This window comes from Nyctereutes procyonoides, unplaced genomic scaffold (assembly GCF_905146905.1).
Source record: "Nyctereutes procyonoides isolate TBG_1078 unplaced genomic scaffold, NYPRO_anot_genome, whole genome shotgun sequence".
NCBI classification, from domain to species: Eukaryota; Metazoa; Chordata; class Mammalia; order Carnivora; family Canidae; genus Nyctereutes; species Nyctereutes procyonoides.
This window is the reverse complement of record NW_026575021.1, coordinates 9409688-9434417: the sequence shown is the minus strand read 5'-3', so window position 1 is coordinate 9434417 and position 24730 is coordinate 9409688. Positions and strand designations below refer to the sequence as shown.

Here is a 24730-nt window from a genome sequence, read left to right as displayed (position 1 = left end):
AGAGAAATAGAACAGAGAAATCAATAAATGAGCACGTGGCACTGGATGGCTGGCGGGGATGCATACAAACTCAGTATAGAGAAGCTTCTCAGGGGTACCTGGCTGGCTCAGTCAGTATCGTGCTTGGGGTTGTGAGTTTGAGCCCCACACTGGGTGTCAAGATTTTTAAAATAAAGGAGGTTTCTCAAAATAAGTAGAAAAGGAACTCATTTTAGAGAAGATACATTTTTAAAATAGAGCTAAGGGAGAATGAAGAGCTACGTCCCTCCCAGCTGACCTCCCCAGTGCTGGGAGAACAGGTGTTTTCAACTCAAGGAAGACAGGGGAAGGAGAAGTGGTTTCCTGGAGCTTAAAGAGGTTTCTGTGAAGGAGCCACAGGGAGGGGCTGAGGCACGAAGTGAAAGGCAAAAAATACCCAAAAGGCCATGGAAGGATAATTAAGATAAACTTCCACGTATATGAAGTTTTTGCCTGAGGACATCCCTGAACTTTTCAAAAGAAGGAAAAAAACAGTCTCAGTACTCACGATACAGTTGGCTCACCCTGCCTCAGACATGGTGCCGAGGTGGGCGGTGCCAGGGTTCGAGTTCTGTTATGTTAAGGATTTAACGGTTTCTAGAGACCTGCACCCTGAGTTTAACCACTATTTATTTCATCATTCCTCTGGGACAAAAGCAGGGAAAACATACTGTTAATTGGTCATCTGGAAGGGGGTGGCAGGGACCTCAAATCCTACAATGCAAATCCTACAATTTTTGCTTGATTTTTGGCTTCTTTTTGGTCATCAGAATGAAAGAGAATGTATCACATGGCAGGAGAGATGCAGATGGTAAGAAGAAAATTCATAGTTCTGATTTGAAAACCAGACCCTTAAAGAATGCAAACCAAACGGAACCATGGAAGGGGCCCAAAACCATTCTTCCTCTTTTGTCTCAGGTGGAAAACGCTAAGGGACCAGCTGGCATCGTTGATTCCCTGGGCCCTTCTCAGGCACTGGCACTTCTTTCTTTTGGGATAGGTTAGAAAGCTGCCACTGCTCCCAGGCCAGAGCTCCGCGGGCGTGAGGGTGAGTGGCAACACCCAGCACAGGTCTGTCTTCCTGTTGGGGTGGTGGTGAGATCTCAGGCCTGTGTGAGGGCAGGTATAGGGAAGTCAGTCAAGTTCTACTTTAGGGATGATGTGAAAGAGGGGCAGGGCAAGCGATCTGGGAATACCAGCCCGGTCAGTCCGATCAGATGCAAATCTAGTGTTGCTTAAAACGCATCTAGGGGTGCCTGGGTGGCTCAGCCCCCCGAGTGTCCAACTCTTGGTTTCAAGCTGAGGTCACGATCTCAGGGTCATGAGATCGAGCCCCTTGTCTGCACGTGGGGAAGTCTGTGAGAGTCTCTCTCTGGAATAAATGAATAAATATTTTAAAAAATAAAATACTGGGGCACCTGGGTGGCTCAGTTGGTTAAGCATCTGCCTTCAGCTCAGGTCATGGTCCCAGAGTCCCGGGATCGAGCCCCATGGCGGGCTCCCTTGCTTTAGCGAGGAGTCTGTTTCTCCCTCTCCCTCTGCTCCTCCCCCTGCTCATGCTCTCTCGCTCACTCACTCTCTCAAATAAATAAATCTTTAAAAAATTTTGAAAAATTAAAAAAATCTAAAAAATAAAAGGCATTCCAAAGCTCTTTCATCCTCTCCCATCCCAGCTTTAACATCTCCAAATGCCTCCAGCCTGCCTTTGTCAGGTATGCATGACCAACACATACATTTCTTAAATAAATAAATGAAACATAAATCTGAGTTACAGGTTTCTCCAAAGATTAAAATCATAACTAACCAGTAAGCCTTTTACCTGGCTGACTGAGATCTCAAAGCTACAGCCACTGCCATCTGCCCTTTTGAGCAGCCCAGGAATTTCTTTGAAGGGAGGAGAAGCAGTCAACCTAACCAAATTCCCCCCAACTCCAACTCATAAAAAAGGAGGGGGGAGAGGCAAATAGTATCTTTCCTCCCATTCCTTCATCTACAACTAAAGTGGGCAAAACCATAACTTTTTCCACTCCCTGTGATCATTAGACCTTGGAGAAATTAAAAAAAGGCTTCTTCTCACAGGAATATTAGGAACTCATGCTATAAACAGAACCATTTAGAAGAAAAAGAGGCCACCTTAGCCTACAAAACACATTCCAAATAAAGAGTTAACATACTTGCCCCTAGACCTAAGGCCCTTGGACACACGGGCTGGTGGGCCACTCCAGCAGGAAGTGCCGTGTAACTGGGTAACTCATCAGTGCCGGGAGTGGAGGAGGCCCCGGACCCCTGGAAACCAGAGTGCAACCAGCTCCCCGAGCCCCACACATGACATGCAGATGAACCAAGAAGCTCTCCATGTTGGCACCGGTGCCATCACCCTGCAAGATGACTTTCCAACAGCCAACCACCACAGCCAGTCCCCTTAACCTATCCTAAAAGGTTCCAAGTAACCTGAACTCCTGAAATAACGCTTCTGTCACCCAGTCACCATTGACAAAGATAAACAGTGCCTTGTCCAACGCTATAGTGTCTCTGAGCTATGGTATCCTAAGCAACGGGAGGCCTGCCTGGACCACGAGGTCCACACTGGAATCCCTACACCCAATCACTCTGTAGACCTACTTCATTCCTTCAAAGCACCAGCTGTCATCTGTGGATTCCCCCTAGAACATACATTCTGCTTCTTACTCTGCCATGCCCAGTGTCTGGAGTGGGGCTGGGCTGCTGCTTAGCCCTCACAACCTACGGGAAGAAGGGAATAAAAGAAAAGGGAATCGTGTCTCTATACTGACTCTGGGCACATTTCCAATGTTCAAGTCAACACACAATATGCATGGAATCCCAGGCACGTACTGTTCTGCACTCCCAGCTCCTTACCTCCTCTCAACCCTAACAGGGAGGAATTTCTTTCCATCACTGATCTCCACAGAACGCTCAAAGATGGAGAAACAGGCAGTTCCCTCACGGGTTCTCAGCTCAAGAGTACCTAATTTTTCAAATTAGCTTAGAAAAAGAAAGAGTCACGTAGGCATGGGTAGCGTTTATTAATCATGTGTGTCAGAGACAACGATGTGAGAGCGAGACTGATGAAAGCCAAAGCCTACACCTGTATTAAAGATTAAAATTTATTTTTAAACGTAATGACTAACGACTTTCACTTGATCCTCTTTCTTCTCCACAGGATCCTTCTTCTCTAGACCACATATACTTATTTTTAATCTCTCTTGGGAAAGAAGTAGAAAATAATAGGATTATATGGGTTTAACATAAAGGAAGATTACCTCCTGAGGAAATATAGTATATCCCCCCCCCACTTATTTATTATCCTGATCAAAAGCTCAGATCACAGTCAGAATTCATGAGGTTACCTCAGACAGTGGGTAATGGATGTATTCTGCTCCACATCGACAGAAAGGTCAAGAAAGTCTTCATCTTTGCTACTAACCTGAAGCAAAGAAAAAAGAGAAAAAGTATTAGGTAAAAAATACATAATGGACATAGTAGGTCAAATTTTGAACACTTATAGGTAACCAAAACCCAAAATGCAGTCACAGTCATGTGCAGTTTTGTATACTCGCTGGCAACTAGTTACACCAAAAACAACCCAATCTAGAGAAAATCCCCAACTCTCAATTGACCACAGTCCTGTTCCAGCTTTGATTCAGAACTTTTAATAATTAACACTCAACCAGATTTCTCTTCCTCTCCATTCGTCTTGCCGGTCATTCCAAAGAAGGAAGTATCAGACAAACACTGATACAGCCCAAACTGGCAGAAGGAGAAAAATTGAAAAAAAGACAAGAGACTTCGAAAACTCACTACTCAGGTAGGCAACTTTTCAGACTGTCTGCACTGAAATCACTCGCTCTCGAGCCTCATCATCCAAGCTGCGCTTGGGGCCAGGGAGCCTGATGTGTGCTGGGCTGGTGGGTCACACTCACCGCACGTGCACCTGTCCCCGAGCTTGGAAAGCAGCCATCATTTGCAGAGCCCTGTGCTAACTGTGCTAACTGCTGGACCTGGAACTGGCCTGGAGCCCTGGCTCACACAGGCCACCCTACCGTGGACTGCTCTCAGCAGCTGGCTCACTGACCCAGCTGTTTCTCAGCTCCTGCGGTTAACACCACACCAAGCCTGGCTCTTGTACTTACTGACGTTCCCTGAGTAAAACTGCTTGCATTCCAGCTGTACACTGGCAAGCCTGGTGTTTTCCTCTTAGTGGGGGAGGGGGTGCAAACTAGCACAGCAACAACCTTGAAGTATTCAGTCAATTGGCAGCAAAATGAGAAAACACTCCCTTAAGTGTGACAACCACCCTATGACCAATACTCTACTGTAGGTCCTTACCTAAAGGAGATGTAGAATGTAGACACAGACTTTTATACTTTTACTAGTATACACAAGAAAGGGCGTGGACACAGACTTTCCAGTTCCATATCCTGTATCTGCCACTTACGCAGTAGATGACTGTAAGCCAGTTACTTAGCCCTGGTGTACCTTAGTTTCCTCATCTATAAAGTGGGGACAGTAAGAGTACCTATTTCATCAAGCTGTTATAAAGATAGAATAATACATGTAAAGTGCTTTCAGAAATAGACACTCAAAAATGTCAGAGAGGGGTATAAAAATTATAAATGGCCTAAGATGGGCAAAGAACTGGGAATGGTTCAGTACATGGTGGATATCATACAATATTACATGAATAAATAGGCTATACAACCGCATATAAGCTAATTCCAGTTTTGTATGAAAAAGGCATGTATATATTTACACACACACTCCATCACTCTGCCCCTTTTTTTTTTTTAAATGGCACTTGTTACTTCTATGGTAGGATGTATGAAAGGCCCCCAATCTTCACCACTGCCTACACTGGCTTCTTTGCCATATGACTTTACAGATCCTCTCATCAAGAGATGTGCTTCCCATCCTTGATTCTGAGTTCAGCCTGAATGACTTGCTTTGACTAGTGGAGTGTTAGAGGACAAGTCATAAGCAGAAGCTTGAACAAGCACTTATGAAGTCGCTCTCTTGCATTTCTGTCATCATCGTAAGAAGGATAAACCCGGGTAGCCCACTATTCTCAGGAAGAAGACAAGAGACCCATGGAAGAGAGCTGTTCTAAGGTCCCCCAGCCAAGCCCAATCTAGAGCAAAATGCCTAGCCAGCCAGCAGATACATAAGTGAGCCAGCTAAAATACAAACACACAAGTTCATCCAGGTCCAGACTAAATCAGGTGACCCTCAGCCAACTCATAGTTGAATGAATTATAATAAATGATAGTTGATTTAAGTCTCAGAGTTTTTGAGGTGGTTTGTAACAAAGCAACAGGTAACCAATACTACTACTTCATATTATAAATGTTTTATTTGTATTTTTTTTATTGTCTGACGCCCCCTCGCCAAAATGAAAGACTGGCTCCAGCAATGACTAAGATCTTGCCATTCAAACACTCCTCCAGAAAAACTATAGAGCTCAGACAACTATAAATAAAAGTAGCTACCCAAAGGTGTTGGGGAAACCACACAAACAGATGGAAGCGGAGTCCACACCTGGAGAAGAGTTACAGAGAGTAAGCTCATGGTTACACAGCCTTTAGATGGGAATCTGGGAACAAATACAGTCTGTCTGGCCTTGGAATCAGAAAACCGAATCTGGGAAGACCATGTGTACTGGCAAGAAGGGGAGGAACTAAGAGGGTATTCCCAACCCTGTCTGCCCACATCACTGAGCCGCTTATGCACAGAGTCCATATACTCACAGCACTCAGCTAGAGACCAAAGGGCTGACCCAAGATTCAAGCTGCCACCTAAGAAACAGATTTGTAGTTTGCATCCAACCAAGATAAACTGCCTGCTGGAACTCAAACACTAACACTCACTGAAAAAATATAACAGAACCTAGGGTCTCCCAAGTTTTACATCCTCAATGTCCTAGATACCATTCAAACCTACAAAATGTGTGAAAGGCAGGAAAAATAGGAGACATTCTTAAGACAATCGAAACCAGTCCTTGATGTAGTCGTTAAAATTAGCAGACGAGAATTTTTTTTTAGAAGACAAGAATTTTAAAGCTATTGTAACTATTCTCAGTAAAGTAAAATATACTCACAATGAACCAAAACATAAGAAATCTCAGCAGGGAAACAGAGAAAAAAAAAAAGAATCAAATGGGAATTCCAGAACTGAAAAATTCATAAGCCAGATGGACTTAACAATGAATTGGAGATGACAGAGGAAAGAAAAAGTGGACTTGAAGACAGATCAACAGAAAATTAACCAATGAGAAGAATAAAGAAAAAGGAAAGATTGAAATAAAAATTAACAGATACTCAGAGAACTGTTAGAAAATGTCATACATACAACTGGAGTCTCAGAAGGAGAGGAGAGAAAGAGCAGTAAAGCTGTTTGAAAAATAATGGCAAAATATCAGAAAAGCTGTTTGAAAAATAATGGTGAAATATTTCCTAACTTGGTGAAAGAAATACATTTATAGATTAAGACGCTCAACAAACACCAAGTATTTGGATAAACACTGCTAGACGGCCAGTCAAGGCACATCACAGTCAAACTGTTACAAGTCAAAGGCAAAAAGCAAATCTTAAAAATATCCGAGAGAAAATGACATTTCACAAAAGAATGGTTCAACTGGAAGCTGATCTCTCATCAGAAATTAGAGGCCAGAGACAGCAGAACAACATCTTTAATGTGCTAAAAAAGAAAAACTGTCAATGCAGAACTCTTAAAAGCCCATAAATAGATCCTTCAAGGATGAAGCCAAAATAAAGAGAATTCATTATTAACAGAACTGCACTGCAAAAACAAACAAAAAAAAAGGTTAAAGGAAGTTCTTCAAGCCAAAGGGAAATGATACCAGATGGAAACCCAGATCCTCAAGAAAGAATGAAGAGCATTAAGAATAGTAATTTTGACACTTCCCTGTGGGGTTTGTAATACACAGAAATGTAATACATACAACACTACAGCATGAGGACCGCGTAAGGCAGGGCCAGGCAGAAGGAATATGCACCTGTAAGGTTATAAGCTTCCCATGTTTTATGTAAAACAGTGACATTATTAACTGTAAGTGGACTGTGAAAAGTAAAGGATGTATACTGGAATCTCTGGAGAAACAACACACAAATATATACCAAGAGGAAGACTAAAATGGAATTGTTTATGCAAATACATATATACATGTACATATATTCAAAATATACATGTATCAACATAATTTTTTTTTAAAGCGAGGGAGGAGGAACATAAAAACAAAAAACTGAGGGGGAATATATACAAAATGAGTAATAAAGAGGAGGCCCCAAACCACCCATACCGGTAATTACATCAAACATTAATGGAATAAACATTAGTGGTGGCCTGGGGCTTGCAACAGAGATTAATTGCTGGGTACAAGGAATTTTACTGGTGTAACAAAAATGTTTTATAAAACTGGATTATGATGATAGTTGCACAACTCACCAAATTACTTTAAAAATTACTGAAAGGAGGGCACCCGGGCGGCCCAATGACTGAGTGTCTGCCTTTGGCTCAGGGCATGATCCCAGGGTCCTGGGATCAAGTCCCACGTCAGGCTCCCTGCGAGGAGCCTGCTTCTCCCGCTGTCTCTGTCTCTGCCTCTGTGTCTCTCATGAATAAATAAATAAATAAAAACCAAAAAAAAAAAAAATTACTGGGATGCCTGGGTGGCTCAGTGGTTGAGAATCTGCCTTTGGCTCAGGGCATGATCCCGGGATCGAGTCCCACATCGGGCTCCCTGCGAGGAGCCTGCTTCTCCCTCTGCCTGGGTCTCTGCCTCTCCCTCTCTGTGTCTCTCATGAATAAATAAATAAATTTTTAAAAAATTACTGAAAGGATGAACTTTATGGCAGATAGTATACTTTAATAAGGCAGTTTTTTCAAAAAGTAAAAGAGGGGCACCTCGGGGGCTCAGCTGGTTGAGGGAAGAACTTGTGATTTCGGCTGAGGTTGTGATTTTATGGGTCCTGAGATTGTGTCCTGTGTTCTCAGGCTCTGCACCCAGCAGGGAGTCTGCTTGAGATTCTCTCTCCCTCTGACCCTCCCCCAACTCAGGTGTGCATGCACTCTCTGTAAGATCAATAAATCTTAAAAAAAAAAACAAAAAAAAAACCTGGGGCACCTGAGTAGCTCAGTCAGTTGAGTGGATGACTCTTGATTTTGGCTCAGACCATAATCTCAGGGGTCCTGGGACTGAGCCCCACATCCTGCAGTATGCTCAGCAGGGAGTCAGCTTGAGGATTCCCTCTGCCCCTCCTCCTCTCTCTCTCTCTCTCTCCTTTTTCTCTAAAAATAAATAAAATCTAAAACAAATAAAAATCTAACGATGATTATGGGATTATTTCACTTTATTATTTTATTTCCTCCTCTAATTCTGTCAGTTTTTGCTTTGTGAGTCGTAATCTTTAAAAAAGGATTTATTTATTTGAAAGAGAGTGAGCAAGCTGGGAGAGGGGCAGAGAGGGAGAGACGCCCTGCTGAGCATGGAGCCAAGATGTAGACCTTACGACCCTGTGGTCACGACCTGAGCCAAAACCAAGTCAGATGCAGAATCAACTGCACCAGGGACAGCCCAGGTGGCTCAGCGGTTTAGCTCTGCCTTCAGCCCAGAGTGTGATCCTGGAGACCCGGGATTGAGTCCCACGTCGGGCTCCCTGCATGGAGCCTGCTTCTCCCTCTGCCTGTGTGTCTCTCTCTCTCTCTCTCTGTGTCTCTCATGAATAAATAAAATCTTTAAAAAATAAAATAAAATAAAATAAACTGCACCACCCAGGTGCCCTCACCATCATAGGTCGATATTTTAACACCCCTTTCTCAGCAAGTAATGGAAAGACTAGGGGTAAAGAATCAAGAAAAACAGAAAATCTGAAGAACTCTAACGTTAGAATAATGTACTCAATAATTATGAAATACATATTCTGTTCAACTATAAAATACATACTCAAGGAAGCTTTTCCTTCCAAGGGACAATTTAGCAAATGTCTGGACCCATTTTCACTGTCGCCTTCTGGGGCATGCTACTGGCATCTAGCATGTAGAAGCCAGGGATGCACCCCCACAGCAAAGAACTATCTGACTTTAAATATTAATGGTTCCAGGGGATCCTTGGGTGGCTCAGCAGTTTAGTGCCTGCCTTTGGCCCAGGGTGTGATCCTGGAGTCCCAGGATCAAGACCCACATCAGGCTTCCTGCATGGAGCCTCCTTCTCCCTCTGCCTGTGTCTCTGCCTCTCTCTCTGTGTCTCTCATGAATAAAAAAATAAAATATTTTTTTAAAAAATAAATATTAATGGTTCCAAGGTTGAGAGACCTTGTTTTTAAGTACATTCACCAGGATAGACTATGTGTTAGGATACAACACATGTCACAGAATATTTTAAAAGACTGAAATAACACAGAATATATTCCCTAACCACACAGAATTAAATCTGAAATCAATAAAATTAGGAAAAAAAATCTAAGAAAATCCTAAATAACCAAAGGTTAAACAACATACTTCTAAGTGATACATGGATCGAAGGAGAAAAAGTGCAAGAGAAATTAGAATATATTTTGAACTAATGAAAAAGAAAAATCAGAATTTGTGGGATGCAGCTAAAGCAGTGCTTAAAGGGCAATCTACAGCTTTAAGTATGTATATTTAGTAAACAAAAGAGGAGGGACGATCTTTTTTGTTTGTTTTAAATGCTATATCCCTAGTACATAAAATAATTTCTAGCCTTTCCTGGGTCTCCAATAAATATTTACTAAATGCCTGAATATATAGCTGAACAAATGGAAAAATATCTAAATGCCAAGTGGCATCTGGATGCAGAATGATAAATGATTTTCTTTTTATACATTCCTGTATCTGGTCTATAAAACATAATCCCATAGGTATTATATTTTTTTAATTAGTGAAACTTTTTAAATCTAAATGATTCTTCTCTAGGAGAAAATAAAAAGATCAGAGCCAACCGAAATCATACATAATTTAGAGAGGGAGCATCAGATTCCAGTCCAGGAAAGCCTTGACTGGAAGGGCACAAAGACAGAAATATGGTCTCCTGCTGGATGCAAATCTTTTCTCTTCTTAATTATTTTAGGGAGGGGAGAAAGGTACAAACCTAATTAACTAAATGAAAAAAGTTACTGTAACTTTCCCAATTCCCAATCTAAGCTGCTTCTAGAATTTAAGAGTGTGAGAAAGGAAAGCACAACTCAAGCAGATCAACCCCTTGGGGGATTTGAACACATGGCTCTAAACCCTTCCGTTAGAATTCTTCTCTCCCCCTGACTCAGACTGCTGTAGTCAAAAGCAATGGGTGATCAAGCAATTTTTTTTTCTTTTGCCTTTCCGTCTCCCCAGAAAGCTGCCAGATAATGAAACCATTTTCTTCCCACACACAAGGATCTCATTCTGGTCTAAGTGAAAATACAGCTTGTCTCCAAGGAAACATATATGTCACTAAGACTACAATACTCTCAGCAAGCACAGGCTACATCTTATTGTTTCTTCTTCTCCCCAGTTCTGGGCCTCGAGTTCCCCCCAAAACTGGTTTAAAAGGTTACTTGGGGGGGGGGGAAAGGTTATCTGGGAAAATTAAACGATCCTACATGTTCTTCTGTTCAATTAATTACAGATCAATTAATAGGACAAATTACTAAGTATGGGATACATACGAATCATGAGCTTTCCAAAGGGCCTGGGTAATTAATACCATATTCAGATGGGCTTCTAATCCCCAGACTCCTTTCCTTGGCTTATAGAAGAGGTGGCCAGGTGGGGTTCCTCGATGATCAGCTAGGAACCGAAAGTGCACCCTTCAAGCAGCAGCAGGGCTGTGGGCTTTGGAGAGGTGGTAACTACAGCCCCCCTGAATCGCCAGGGAGAGGCCTCCCCTGGCCACATCCCCCATCCCCACTCCTCTTCTGTAAAGGGCTCAGAGGCTCGAATCCATTTCAACCTCTGCAAACGAATCAAGAAGAAACCGAACAACTGGTATTTAATAAAGTAGTTCTTTAGACGACCTTTTGGCTCTAGTGACGGATATAAATGTGCCCTTAAAGCCCCCAGGAAGCACTAAAAACCACAGGTTTGTAAAGCAAAAACTCAGCTTAAATGGAAAGGGGGGCTGGGAGGGGGGTTAACAACAGCAACGACAAAATTAAGCTCCAATTGGCGCAGCAAATCTTATGAACCAAGCAAAGAACAGCCAAAAGGAGCGCTGAGGCCAGTCTGGAAAATCCCCAGGCCGCAATTCTGAAGTGCCTCGATCAAGGTTATGTGGGGAAGTGTGCACTGAATTACCCCCTTCAAACGGTCTCTCCAAGTGTACTGCAGAGTGAAAGTGTCTCCATAAATCTCTCAGTTGACATTTGCACTGCAATCACAAGCAACATTTACAAAGGGTGAGGCCAAGGGGAAAAAAAAAAATCATTGTTTTCTGAAAGCTTGAAGGCTGGCACAAAAGTTTTTTGCACCAGTGGAGGAACTAGCAGCTGAGGTGGCTAGAGTGGCAAGACTCCCTGGGGGCTAATGTGCAGCTCAGGATCCTGGAGGGCTGAAGCCCATTGTGAGATTTCACAACTGTGACAGAAGCACCATCTCAAGGCTGCTTGCCTTGGGCAGAAGACATCACTCAAAGGGGGCTCCATATTTCTCATCCTGTGAAGGAAAACTTAAATGTTAGGTCTTCTTTTATCCTAAGTCCTCAACATCCTACGGCATCAACAACAACAACAAAAGCCTGCAGGCTATGTATTTTCTTAGAAAGTAGAGGGCTTTTCTAACAATTGAGAGCTTTCTAAAAATGGAATGCATGGCCCAGGGAGATTGAGTTCCCCATCCCTGGACAGGGGCCAGCAGATGCTGGTGACCAACTGGCTGGGATGGCACAGAAGGGACTCGGGCCCGGTAGGGAAGGATTGGATGACTCCTAGGATCCCATCCAGTTAAAGGATCTAAGAAATGGAGTTGATTATCTAAGTGACTCCAGAGAAATCTCCTGCCTCAAGGCTAATTACTTTAAGAAATTAAAAAAACAAAAAAACAAAAAAAACAGGGTTTTCAGAGTGCCATCCTCCGTAGAGATACACTCACTTCCACAAACCAAGTATTATGGTGGGAATTCCATTATAACAAACTATGGCACCACCCAAACATTTTGAAGGTTATCTCTGAGCACAGGTGTCACATCTAACAGTGACCCTCCAGGAATAAACAGGCTACATGATAGTTTCTGCTACACAAATATTTGAGGGTGTGATATTTGCATTTGTTGGGATCGAATAACCTGGTCAGGGGCAAGAAAAGGAACTAAAATGTGACTGAGCCTATCATCTGAGCCTTCCTGAAAACTCGCTTGGAGTTTTCCACAAGATGGATTTAGTAACTGTGCTAATTTCAAAGATAACCAAAAGGACCAGCCAGCTGCACTGTCTGCTGCAGGTTTCTTGGCTAAATGTAGAAATGCGATGCCCCACTGTTCAGGCTCATGTATCATAAGCTCAAAGGGTGCTCTGTACTTCTCCTTCACAGCACTTTACCATCGTAATGACAAATCTCATTATTCATTCTGTTATTAATGTGTATCTTCCATGTGAAAGTTCCAGAAGGGCAAGGCTCTCACTGTATCCTCAGTGTCTGGACCCTTACATAGCAGCTGCGAGGCAGGGGGAGGTATTTACTGAAGAAAATAATACTCAGCTACACAGCCACTATATTACCCAAAGTGAAGCCAACTAGAATAGTAGGTATAGACAACAATGTGGAGGAATGAGAATGATCATTCACGGGATGTGTAAAACGGTACAACCACTTTGGGCATTTGATATTTTCTGATATGAATACCATGTGACCCAAAAAATATATATATAATATAATATAATATAAATATATAAAATATATAAATATACATATATAAAATAATATGTAAATATATATATATATATATATAAAAAGAGAAAGAAAAGATTTCTGTATAGTTATTTTATGTATTGGAATGTTCAAAGCAGCGTTGCTCATAGTTGCCTAAATTGGAAACAACCAAATATCCACCAACAGTGAAATAAAGTAGTGAACTGTCCTATATTCATGCACGGTACTATAGGGCAATGAAAATGAATGAACAAAAGCATAATGCAACAACACAAATGAATCTCACAAGGATACTCCACAAAAAAAGCAAAGCCCAAACCCAGTGCACAAAAGAATACATATTGTATTACTTCATTCCTATCAGGACAAAAAACAAGCCAAACTGTACGATTATTTTAGGGGTACAAAAATAAGTTGCAAGTTCTACCAAATATTCAAAGAACAGACAGATTGCTGTAAGTTGGACAGGACGGCAACATGGAGGAGGCAAGAAAAAGGGCAGAAAATCAAATAAGAAGTTATAGCAATTTAGTAGAGAATGGCAGTCAAGAGCTGAGGGGGGGAGGGTGGGCTCTGAGCCAGGGCGAGAGCAGCGGGGATGGAGAGAAATAGGGGATTAAAAAGATACAACAGGCAGACCTCAAGGATAGAAGAGATATAAGAGGTAAGGTGAGGATGGTGCCAAGGAATACTCCCTTATTAAAAAAGAGGAAAGAAAGAAAGAAAAAAAAGACTATATATCTGCAAATTATAATTATTTACAATATAGCTCTGACTTTGATGTTTAAAAGTGCGTGAGGTTATTCTAAACATACATTCAGTATTGAGAAGAGAATAAAAAACTGCAACGGATTAAAAAACATGACATGTTGGGTGACGGGCACTGAGGAGGGCACTTGATGGGATGAGCACTGGGTGTTCTACTGTATGTTGATGAATTGAATTTAAATAAAACATTGGAAAAAAAATAAAACACATGAAATGTTAAAATTCATGAGTTCATTACAAAACGGTAACACAAAAGAGGGAAAAGGTGATGAAGTATTCCACACATTCTGGCAATGTTGGGAAAGTGGTAAAAAATTAAGGAAGGCAAAGATGTACAGTGCAGTCTCTAGAGTAACCTCTAGGAGAATTTGAAACTAATAATACAATTGATGCAAAAAAAAAAAGAAATATTTCATTGACACCAAAGAAGGCAAGAAAGAAAAAGAAATATAAAACAGGAGGGTTAAATAAAACAGAGCAGGATGGTGGAAACATGCTGCCATTTTACTGTACTTGGTAACGCTACAGGATGCTTCCAGAATGGGGGAAATTCTACAGGACAAAATTATTTCTTCAACAACTAACTAAATTGCAAGGAAAAAAGGAGGGGAGGGGAAGCAGTGGGTGGATGTTTGGATCCTTAATGTGAATTAACCAACTGCTAATATATATATATATATATATATATATATATATATATATATATATGATAATCAGAGAAACTTGAACACTAAGTGAATAATGATTTAAAGGAATTATTTTTAGGTATGATAACAATACACTTTTGTTTAAAAAAAAAAAGATGTCTTACCTTTTAGAGATATGCAACAAAGTGATGAAGAAACTATAAATGAAACAAGAACTTATCTGAGATTTGCTTAAAAATGTCCAGGTAGGCAAGGGTGGGGGGGAGGAGGCATGAAACAAAAAATGATCAAGATGGGCCGATGTGTTAATGATCATAGTAATACCCATATGGGATTTACTCTACTCTTCTACTTCCGTATTCACTTGGATTTTACTGGAATATAAAATATAAAGGGCCAGAAGGAGAAAGGGAGGGAGGAAAGAAAGATCTCTAGACAGAAAAGTATGTGTAGAAAATGTTTTGGCAGCATATATTTCAAAATGTTTCGAGTGGTTCTCTCTGGGCAAATGTGATCACAATTTTTAGAACATGTTACAAATTTATCATCTCTAGGTAGAGGAGATCACTGGTAACTTTTACTCTCTCTTTTTCCCTCTTTTTTGCTTAGCTATGTTTTCTAGTTGTTTCTACAATGAACAAACCAGAATGCTGATTCAAAAACTGTTTAAAAGGACAGGAGAAAGACTGCCAAAAAACCAAGAGCCTCCTACTTACATCCATATTTCTTCTTACCCATTTCTGGGTCCTAGTTCCTCCGCAGAAACTAATGAAAGCTACTCTCTCTCTCTCAAAATGCACAATCCTTTAGAACTTTTCGTATGATGTGACGAAACTCCTGAGACGCCTAATGAACTCAGAGACTGGCTATGTTGTTAGCAGTAAGAGTAAATAAGAAGAGCTGGCATTTATTGCCTTTTTGCAAAGTACCGCGCATGGCTCTATGCGCTTTCCAACTGCTAACTCGGTTCATCCTCCCAAGCAGCTCTGTGACACGTGTGCACTCACTGTACCCAATTTACAGATAAGGAGAGTGAAGGCAGAGAGGCTGAATGGTATGCCCATGCTGGCAGAACCAGCGTACAAACTCCACGGCCTGACTCCAATGCTGGGCTCTGAGCCACCAAATCCTGAGACCACTCACAGCGTGATGTCAAACATACCAAGCAAATGTGACATCCGGAGATCATGTGTTCGAATTCACCTCACAGTCCTGGCCTACTGTGTGCCAGACTCAGCCAACACATGAGCCCGCCCAGCTGACTGCAGCAGGATCAGAAGCCAAGCCCGACTTCCAACTTCAAGTGCACCACCCCACAGCTGATTCCCCTAAAGCTGGGGAGACAGGGTCTATTCTGCATCACCTGACCTCCGCATGAGCAAACTTTTTCCAAGATAACTGGTGGAGGTCCCGTTTCACATTTCACAGTTTGTGGATGGTCAAATGTGCCCGTGACGCCGAGCAATCCAGTTTTTGAGATTTGCCCTCATCCAGTCTGCGTTAGCCAGCGGAGACATCCTGGATGGAGACATGCTTCTAAAAGTTTGCCCCCGGGGCTTATCGACACAAACGGATCACGGTGCACTCATGCACACGACACACAGTCTGCACAAAACACGCACAAGCAAAGTACCCGAAAGCCCTCTCAGTGCTTACAGTTTCACAGTTCAAGCATCGAGTTTCATTGGTCAGCGTTCCCTGAAAAATCTCATGGACCCAGGTGAGTTCTGGTTTATTATTCTCTGCAGGCTCATTCATGTTGCCATTTTTTAATTTTCCGTTTTGCTTTTCCTGCTTCTTCTCTTCCTGCAGGATGTCCGCAATAGTGTTCAGCAAATAATTTAAAAACTCGTGAGCATCCTGCTGCATGTAGTTATCAAAGAGATCTGGAAAAGAGAAGGTCATTATTTCAATCTCTGGCTCTTGTAAAGCAAACAAAACGCTTAATTTTACATGCACACTTCAATTTTTATACTGAAATGTCAAGTGGACAGGCATGACATACATTCATCTCTATTTTGCAACCTGACTACGTAAATTCTAGAAGACTTTTTTGTTCACTTTCCTTTTTTTCCACCACCCGCCGAGAATTACACTCTCCCTATCTCCCTAAAGTCATCTCATATATAAAAAGCTACTAAAATTTTTATTTATTCTACAAAAAAGACTCCAGAAATTATTTGATAAGTTTCCGGATAAAATATCAATATTTAATATGACGTGACCGCCAATGATCAATTATTCATTTTGCAATTTATCTACAGCAACTGGGGTCTCTGCCCAAAGATCATATTAAACCCTGGACCAGACTGGAAGCAGCTTAAATGAAACACATATGGGAGATGGGGGATATATGTATCTATCTGATAGTGTTCTGAAACCAAATACGAATGATTCTAGAAGCCTACTGCTGTTCCCCGCCATAAGGACAAACAATCAAGAGATGAATGCAGCTGTGAAACTTCATTATTAATCATGTTCACGACGAGACTCGGGAGTGCTCTGCTTCCTGCTCAGATTATTTTTATTCTGGTACATATAAACTACAACAACTTTAAGAGACAGCAATCAAATTAAATGAGACTTTATAAAACAAACATCTGATTAACTGCAAGTCTGTGGAGTAAGGCTGAAATCTAGGATAAACACAAGTTGCCATATCAACTATTTCTAGTCACAGAAATTACCAATGCAAATCTTCTGGAATAACCTCGTCTCTACTAGCGATTTTCTCCAAAAGAGAAGATCAAAAAACCAGGGAGGAAAAAAAAAAAAATCAGGTGACAGCAGGGCATTTGTATCATATAAAGGTATTAATTTAATATCATTCAATCGTGTTAGGCAAAAATCAGGAGGCATTATTTTTAAAAGAGCAAGGGCTCTGATTGGATAATACGCATTGACTTTAATTACTTATGACAAGTTTAATAAGAATACTATTTTATTCAATGATTGTACCAACCTATTTATTCCAATCAGCGTACTGCTTAGAAGGCTGCCTTGGGCAATTTCTCTCTTACAACGGTCCTCCCAATGTGAGGCAAATAAAAAGACCATTCCGAAATGGAATGACAGGGACGCCTGGGTGGATGCCTAGGCTCTGAGGTTGAGCGCCTGCCTTCGACTCAGGGCATGACCCCAGGGTCCCGGGATCGAGTCCCGCATCGGGCTCCCTGCATGGAGCCTGCTTCTTCCTCTGCCTGTGTCTCTGCCTCTCTCTCTGTGTCTCTCATGAGTAAATAAATAAAATCTTTAAAAAAAAAATGGAATTATAAATCTGAATTTATAAACATGTTTTTTTGTCCAGTGTTATTTTATGTATATGGAGCGGAAAAGGAGAATCACATCTTCTTTCGAAGGCCAGTGACTTGAGCAGTTGGCCAGACTATTTTCCTTTATAACCAGGAAGAGGGGAGATTCATCTCAAGGATCTGTGGGACTACGAAGGTGTGTTTCGGGCCCTCCAACACCTCACTCACCGTTCTCTTTTCTCAGCCGCGAAATGAACTTCTTTGGTGGGATCACGCCGACCTTCTTCTTCTGCGTGGCAATACTGTGGAAGAGGTCTGCCAGGCACGTCAGTAAATTTTCCTTCTTTTTTTGCTGGGCCTTGTACGCCAGCACATTCTCCCGGAAAGGCCGGCAGAAGTACAGCGCCTGAAGCACGGAGTTACAGTAGCACGTGTTTCCGAACTGCCAAGGACAAGAGGGAGGCTTCAGTGAGCCATCCGGAGATGTGCCACCTCCCAGAGGCCCACCCTCCAGGAACCAGCCCCGGCTTCCCAGCAGCAGGGTCCTGCTGGCCATGTCGGAAAACCAGGACACCACCCACAACACCGGTGACTATCTGAGCAACAGGGAAATGAATACAGGGGGACACCAGCCTGTTGCCTCTCAGGCCCATAACATCCCTAAAATGATAAACACTGAGCCTTGATTTAAAAAAAAAAAAAAAAAAAAAGAATCTAAGGAGACTTTCTGGTGATTAAAAAAAAGAAAGAGAAAAATGAAAACAACATGGCGCCCCAGGAAAGAGGCCACACCGCAACACCTCGAAACTCCTATGATGGAAAATAAGAATCCAAAATCAGAAAGAAATCTGGGAACTGGGAACCATGTGTTCAGGTGAAACAGCCTTAACTCCATGGGAACTTGTTTTAGTTTTTCTCTTTCGAGATTCTAGCGCCCCTGTGCATTGCTTCAGATGGCCCGTCCTCACTTACGCCAGAGCCATGGAGGCAAAGAGGTGCCTCCCTAGGTCGTCCCACTGGCTTCTTTTCCCCCTCAAACTCCTAAGTCACCCTCAATCTTGTTTCTGCCAAGATGGCAAGCATCCCGACATAAGAGCACTCAGTTCATGCTCTCCTACCATCACAGTAGGATCCACACCACAAGATTTCGTTCCTCTCAAAAACTGTGGACACTCTCAGATTATGATTAAAGAGGGAAGACGTCACCATCTCACTGGTTTTCAGCAGACTGTGACACCAACTCCGTGGAGGAACACGGCTGAGACTAACCCTTTAGAATTTCTCACATTCAGGGAAATGAAAAGGAGAAAAAAAAAATCTAAAGAAATCACAAGATCAATAACATAGATTTCAAAACGCTGTGTAAGATTAAAATAGAACACGAACATCTTCTCAAGACTGGTTGTTGGCTTGTGTGTCATTTTCCCAAGAGTGAGACAGATGCTCCGCCATGCTTAATGTGACATTTCTACGTATGCGAAGATAGAACATTTCCTATTTTTACATATTTTAATCTACTTTGACACAATTATGTAAGAGGAGACAAACCTCTTTTTTAAAGAGAAGCTGGAACTTTCATGAATTACCATTCGAAGAGAACATAAATGAAGTTATTAATGAATTGAATCTCACAATGCTTCCACAGACTAGGAAATGACCTTAATTCTTTTGTTCCCCATTTGTATTTTCCCTAGCTAGGACAGAATTTCTTACAACATGAATAACTATATCTTCACAGAGCTCAGCAGAGGCCTGTGCATAATGGCTAAAAAAAAGAAAAAAAACTATTAAAATTCTAAGTCAGTATTTCATCAACACAATGCCCTATATTCTAGTACTTTAGCCTTCCTTCTTATACCGTTTTCTCTTTGACTGAGTGTGTCTCCACCTTCATACCTAGATACCCTTTAGTGAAGCTTGGCCCCAACCCAGGGATGACTCCTGGGAAAGAAAAGATACCAACATTCACTGAGTGTCCACAATGTGCCTCAACCTCACGTCAGGATCTTCAATAGGAGCTCTCATTGACCCTTCCCTACTGCTCAAGAGACAGGTGTTGAAAGGTCTCCATTTCATAGATGGGGAAGCAGAGCAAGTGACTTGCTCAAGATTATACAGCTGCAAAACAGCATGGGGGGATGCCTGGGTGGCTCAGTGGTTGAGCATCTGCCTTCAGCTCAGGTCCTGATCCCGGGATCTGGGATCGAGTCCCGTATCGGGCTCCTTGTGGGGAGCCTGCTTCTCCCTTTGCCTGTGTCTCTGCCTCTCTTTCTCTGTGTCTCTCATGAATAAATAAATAAAATCCTAAAAAAAAAAAAAAAAAGAAAGAAAACAGCATGGGTACAATTCAGACTTAGGTCTGTACTACTTGAAAACCAATGTTCTTTCCATTAGCCCCAACTGGCATTCATTCTCTGAGATAGGTCTAGCTTCCCCAGTGGAAATGAGTACCTTTTATACCTGGGTACTGACAGATTCTGCTCAGGGCAGTTGTTCCAGAAAACCAGGTACTGGATGAGTTAACACTTGATGTGTGGAAAACCTCCAAGCCAGAGGGAAAGGATCAGGTGAGGAAGAAAGCTCACAGGGTAGTGGAAAATGCTGCCTTACTACTTAGTCATGACCAACTTACCAAGGAAGCAGAGCCTGCCATGTGTGGCCATATAACAGGGAGCCACTGCTGAGCACAGATAAAATGAGGCCAAGGAATTCTGAGAAACACTGGTCCCAGTCCCCCCGCCCCCCCACAACTCACCCCTGTTTTAAGCACCATCATCAGGTTATATTGTTTGCTGAACAGTTAACTGGTGTTGAGATGGTAACACTTATAAAATTCTGGTTGTACTGATGCATATTGAAACGAAGTCTGCCCCAGGAGCTCGTCCATATCATACAAGCAGATTTGGCATCAAGGCTAATAAAATTGCTCCGAAATTCATGTGTACAAAGGAAATCTTGTAGCCAGAAGGAAAAAAGTAAGAATCTAACCCAACCATAGTAATTAAACCCCTTTGCCTGGGAAAACTGACACTTTCCAAAACTGGACTAAACATCTTCCGCCCCTAACATTTGCCCTTTCTGGGAACTAAGGCATATGAACAATTATGTAAAAATTGGTAATAAGGAAAACTGCCCTGGAGTTGCTTCAAGTACTCTAAAACATTTGATAAAAATAATACATTTTTTGAGGCACTTGGGTGGCTCAGTCAGTTGGGCGTCTGCCTTCGGCTCAGGTCGTGACCCCAGAGTCCTGAGATGGAGCCTCACATCCAGCTCACTGCTCGGCAGAGAGCCTGCTTCTCCCTCTGCCTCTCACCCCACTCATGCTCTCTCTTCAATAATAAATAAAATCTTTTAAAAAAATAATATAAAAATAATACATTTGTGTATACTTACATTGACCAATCCAAAGTAGTGTTCATTGATTGGAAACTGCTCTGGACCAATGTCTTTTTCCAGAGCAGAGGCATTGGTGCCCTGAAAGAGAAAAATAAAAGTTCTGTTGTATGTCAAACAGACAACAGACTCTTAAATCTTCCTGGTCCAAATGGTGGTTGGCGATGTTCACGCTAGGAAAAAGGGTGTCAGACGTATATCGGTAAATGAAGTAATAATGCCAGCCTTATTCTTCTCCTCACCCAACCTAATCATCCCTTCAAACCTGTTCTACTTGGCTTTGATTATCTTCTTCTACCAGGGAAGTTGGTTTGAGATAGGCAAATCAGCAAACTATCATTAAGAACTTTTGAGTAAAACATTCTTAAGCTCCACAGCTTTTATAATACTCAGTGGTATAGAGATTCACATCATCACTCTCGAAGTGAATTTCTTCATTCTGACGATGAAGAGTTACTGTGAACCCACTATGAGCCAGGCACCATTCCAGGCACTGACAATACAACAGAGAACAAAACAGACAGGGAAGCCCGCTCTCATGGAGGTTACGTTTTAGTGGATGAAGACAGCCAGAAGGAAAAAGCGAATCTGCCAGGCAGTATGCTGGAAGGTCGTGTAGGTGCAGCGAAGAAAAATAAAGTAGGAAATGCAGGTGTGGACCTCAGGGAGGAGGGGCAGCGGGTGGTAGACAGCTGACGCTCTAAATGGGGCAGTCAGGGAAAAAAAAAAAAAACCTTACCTGGGAAAGTGAAATGTCCAAGGAATATGGTGAAGAAGGGAGCAATACACTTTAAAACCCGACACTTCCCAGTTGCAACAAATTGGTTAAGTCCTGTGAAGCCAAGTTTAATGCTTCAACGAGATAGTGAGAAGCTACTGGATAGTCCTACTATGTGCAGTATTTATTCTCGTAACAATCCTACAGGTAAGTACTATCATAACCCCCATTTAGCAGACGTAAGGTTTACGACAGTTAAAAATCTGTCCAAGGACCACAGTCAGTAAGGGACAGAGCCAGGACTCGAACCCAGGAGTCACACATGGGAGCCCCTGATCTTAACAAATACGATGCAGAGCAACCACACTGAACAAACTGCTAAGGGCCAAGTGGCCACTAGGAATACCACAAAGATCACCACTGCTCCCCAAAGGCCCAGATGAGTCTGCTAGGGTTAAGAATGGTGACTGAAGTCCAGTCTAACAACGTAAGTAGTTGGGGGTGGGGTGGGGTGGAATCAGGCTCCACATGTATCTGTGGCTCTAGTACCATTCTATAGCTTCCTCAGGCTATCACAGAAGACTCTGTTCATGGAATCTCAAAGATTAAAAAAAAAAAAAAGAATCTCAAAGATTGGGGATATAGGTGTCGTAGAAAGGAAGAGACTCAGTTAAGTTTTATTTAAAAAATAAATAAATAAATCTTCTGCTGCTACTTATTCTTGATTCATATAGTTAGCATCCCCTGTCACAGAAAGGAATGGCCAAAAGGTAGGCTGAGAACCAGCCAAAACGGTCACTTGTCAACAAGAAAACTTTAAATGCAAAATAACCCAATTTTAAGCAAACAGAACCACAGCAAAAATGGCAATTCCAACCCCTTATCATAATATCCTTTTGTTTTCAGTGGTCTTCTACGCCCATTATTGCAGCCAGACAATCTGAATTCCTTTTCCTGTCATCGGAGACTCTGAGTTCAGTGTGATCTACGCGTTCGACAGTTTCACTCACTGTCTTTTCGTGTGTGTGCGCACGATAAACCCCATATACGAGGCTGAATCTTTTAACTAATACTTACCATATTATAGTAGGATTTTATGGTTTAGAGAAAATCACTAAAAGCTATCAAAAAAGCTACATCTCAATGATAAATCAATATAAATAATGCATATTAAATACACCCACAGCCACATCTGAAGCAGCATTAGAATATATGGCTTAGAGCCCAGGAGGGATGTCAGATGTAAAAGTATAGCACATGGAGACAGAGCTCATTAAATCTCTCTTTATGAGGTAGCCATACACTCAAGTTAATCCATGATTTTTGCTATTCAGGAATTCTTGGATCGAGTCTGCTTTTCTCTACCTATATTAATACTTTCCCGTTGGAGGGGGGAGGTGATTAATCACACGGAGGGCGATGTTTACGAGAAATAACCTGTTCTGAACACCTGCCCTTCTGAGGCTCTTGTCACCCAGTGCTCTCAAGGCCCTTCCTGTCTCCTCTTCTTGGCTGACCTCCATTCACTGAAGACCGACCTTTATCCCCCATCTCCTACCATCATCTGGGGTGGTCTCGATCCCCATGTGGAAGAGCATTTCCACAGCCTGCTCTCAGTAACTGGATGTCCTACATTCCAGCTGTCTTTCATTCCACTCCACTCCCAAAGACATACTCTGGATCTGGTCACTGCCCTAAAAATGGGTCCAGGCTCAGCTCGGCCTGCTGGCTTCCTTAGGCATCCCAGCACCACACCTACATTTACGCCCCAGAGCCTCTCACCCTTCTTCTTTCTTACTCAGCTTAGAGTCCAGGGATCATGATCTCAACTGTTCTTACGAACAACTCTTACCTTGCCCTTTGGTCACACAACCTGGCCAACAACTAACCCCGGAGGAACCAAACTATCCGCCTTCTCTGAACACATACAGATGGGCAATGCTAGCGGAAGTCACACAACCAAGCTGGATGGATTCACCTGAATTCACCAAAGTGGCTCTGAACAACACACGTGTCCTGCTTCCAACCATGTCTCTGCGGTGCACTCAGTCTCCACGCCACGACAACTGTTTCCCACTTTCCTGGAGCTCATCAAAACTCCAACATACCCTAGATCTCCTTGGTGCCGCTCCCTGGCCACCTACTCAGTAGGGAAAACAATTTTTAACTGAATTAAATTAAGCCAGCAGAGAGGAAGTCCCTTCATCTCACTCCCAAACCTTCAAATCCATGTCCCTCTGTTAATGAAGGAGACCTCGCTCTGGTCCAAGCCAATCTTTCCTCTCCAGTGAGATCCTTCCCATAAGAATTTAACATGCCAATCGTGAAGGCCCGTGGCAGACACTGACACCGTGCTCTGAATGTCAAAGTGAAGAATCTGGCATGCCTAAGTGCCTCTCCCACTAAAACTACACATGTGCACACTCTCCCACACATCTCCCCCAGTGACCTCCCCCCGTGTCATCGTCCCATCATAGTTCGACTTCTTTAAAGAACTCTCTATTGTCAACAACTACAGATGAGTCAGATAACTTCTGTGGGTTTTTTTTTTTTTTTTTTAGATAATCCAGTGGTGAGGGGCGCCTGGGTGGCTCAGTCGGTTAAGCATCTGCCTTCAACTGAGGTCATGATCCTGGGGTCCTGGGATGGAGCCCCGTGCCAGGGTCCCTGCTCAGCAGATGGTCTGCTTCTCCCTGTCCCTCTGCCTCTCCAATCAGCTGTGTGCTTTCTCTTGTGCTGCGGTCTCTCTCTCAGATAAATAAAGTCTAAAAAAAAAAAACAAGAGTAACAATCTAGTGGAGAGGTGGGGAGAAGTGGGGACACAATTGTGTTGTTGAAGCTGAGTGCTGGGTATGTGGGGCTTATACTATTCTGTTTATACACATTTATAACATGTATGTGTGTAGGCATAGGAGAGGTCCCCCAAAGATGTCCATGTCCTAATCTCCAGAGCCAGTGTTTATTCCATTACTGTTTATGGCAAAAGGAGATACATGGTGTAGATGGGATTAAATCTGCCAATCAGCTGACCTTAAAAG

At 42.4% G+C, this 24730-nt stretch overlaps 1 protein-coding gene across 4 annotated transcripts in view; it reads right to left on the bottom strand.

Moving 5' to 3' along the window:
- USP46 (ubiquitin specific peptidase 46) overlaps nucleotides 1–24730 on the bottom strand; it is a 69654-nt gene that overhangs the window by 25604 nt on the left and 19320 nt on the right. For all 4 annotated transcript variants that reach the window (XR_008666619.1, XR_008666618.1, XM_055341444.1 and 1 more), the window contains 4 exons: nucleotides 20975–21055; nucleotides 17807–18020; nucleotides 15984–16213; nucleotides 3387–3463 (listed from right to left, as the gene is read on the bottom strand). Coding sequence is in view for 2 of the 4 variants with exons in the window: in XM_055341444.1 (XP_055197419.1) it covers nucleotides 3387–3463; nucleotides 15984–16213; nucleotides 17807–18020; nucleotides 20975–21055 (602 nt within the window). In the remaining 2 variants the exon portion in view is untranslated. The remainder of the gene's footprint in view (nucleotides 1–3386; nucleotides 3464–15983; nucleotides 16214–17806; nucleotides 18021–20974; nucleotides 21056–24730) is intronic.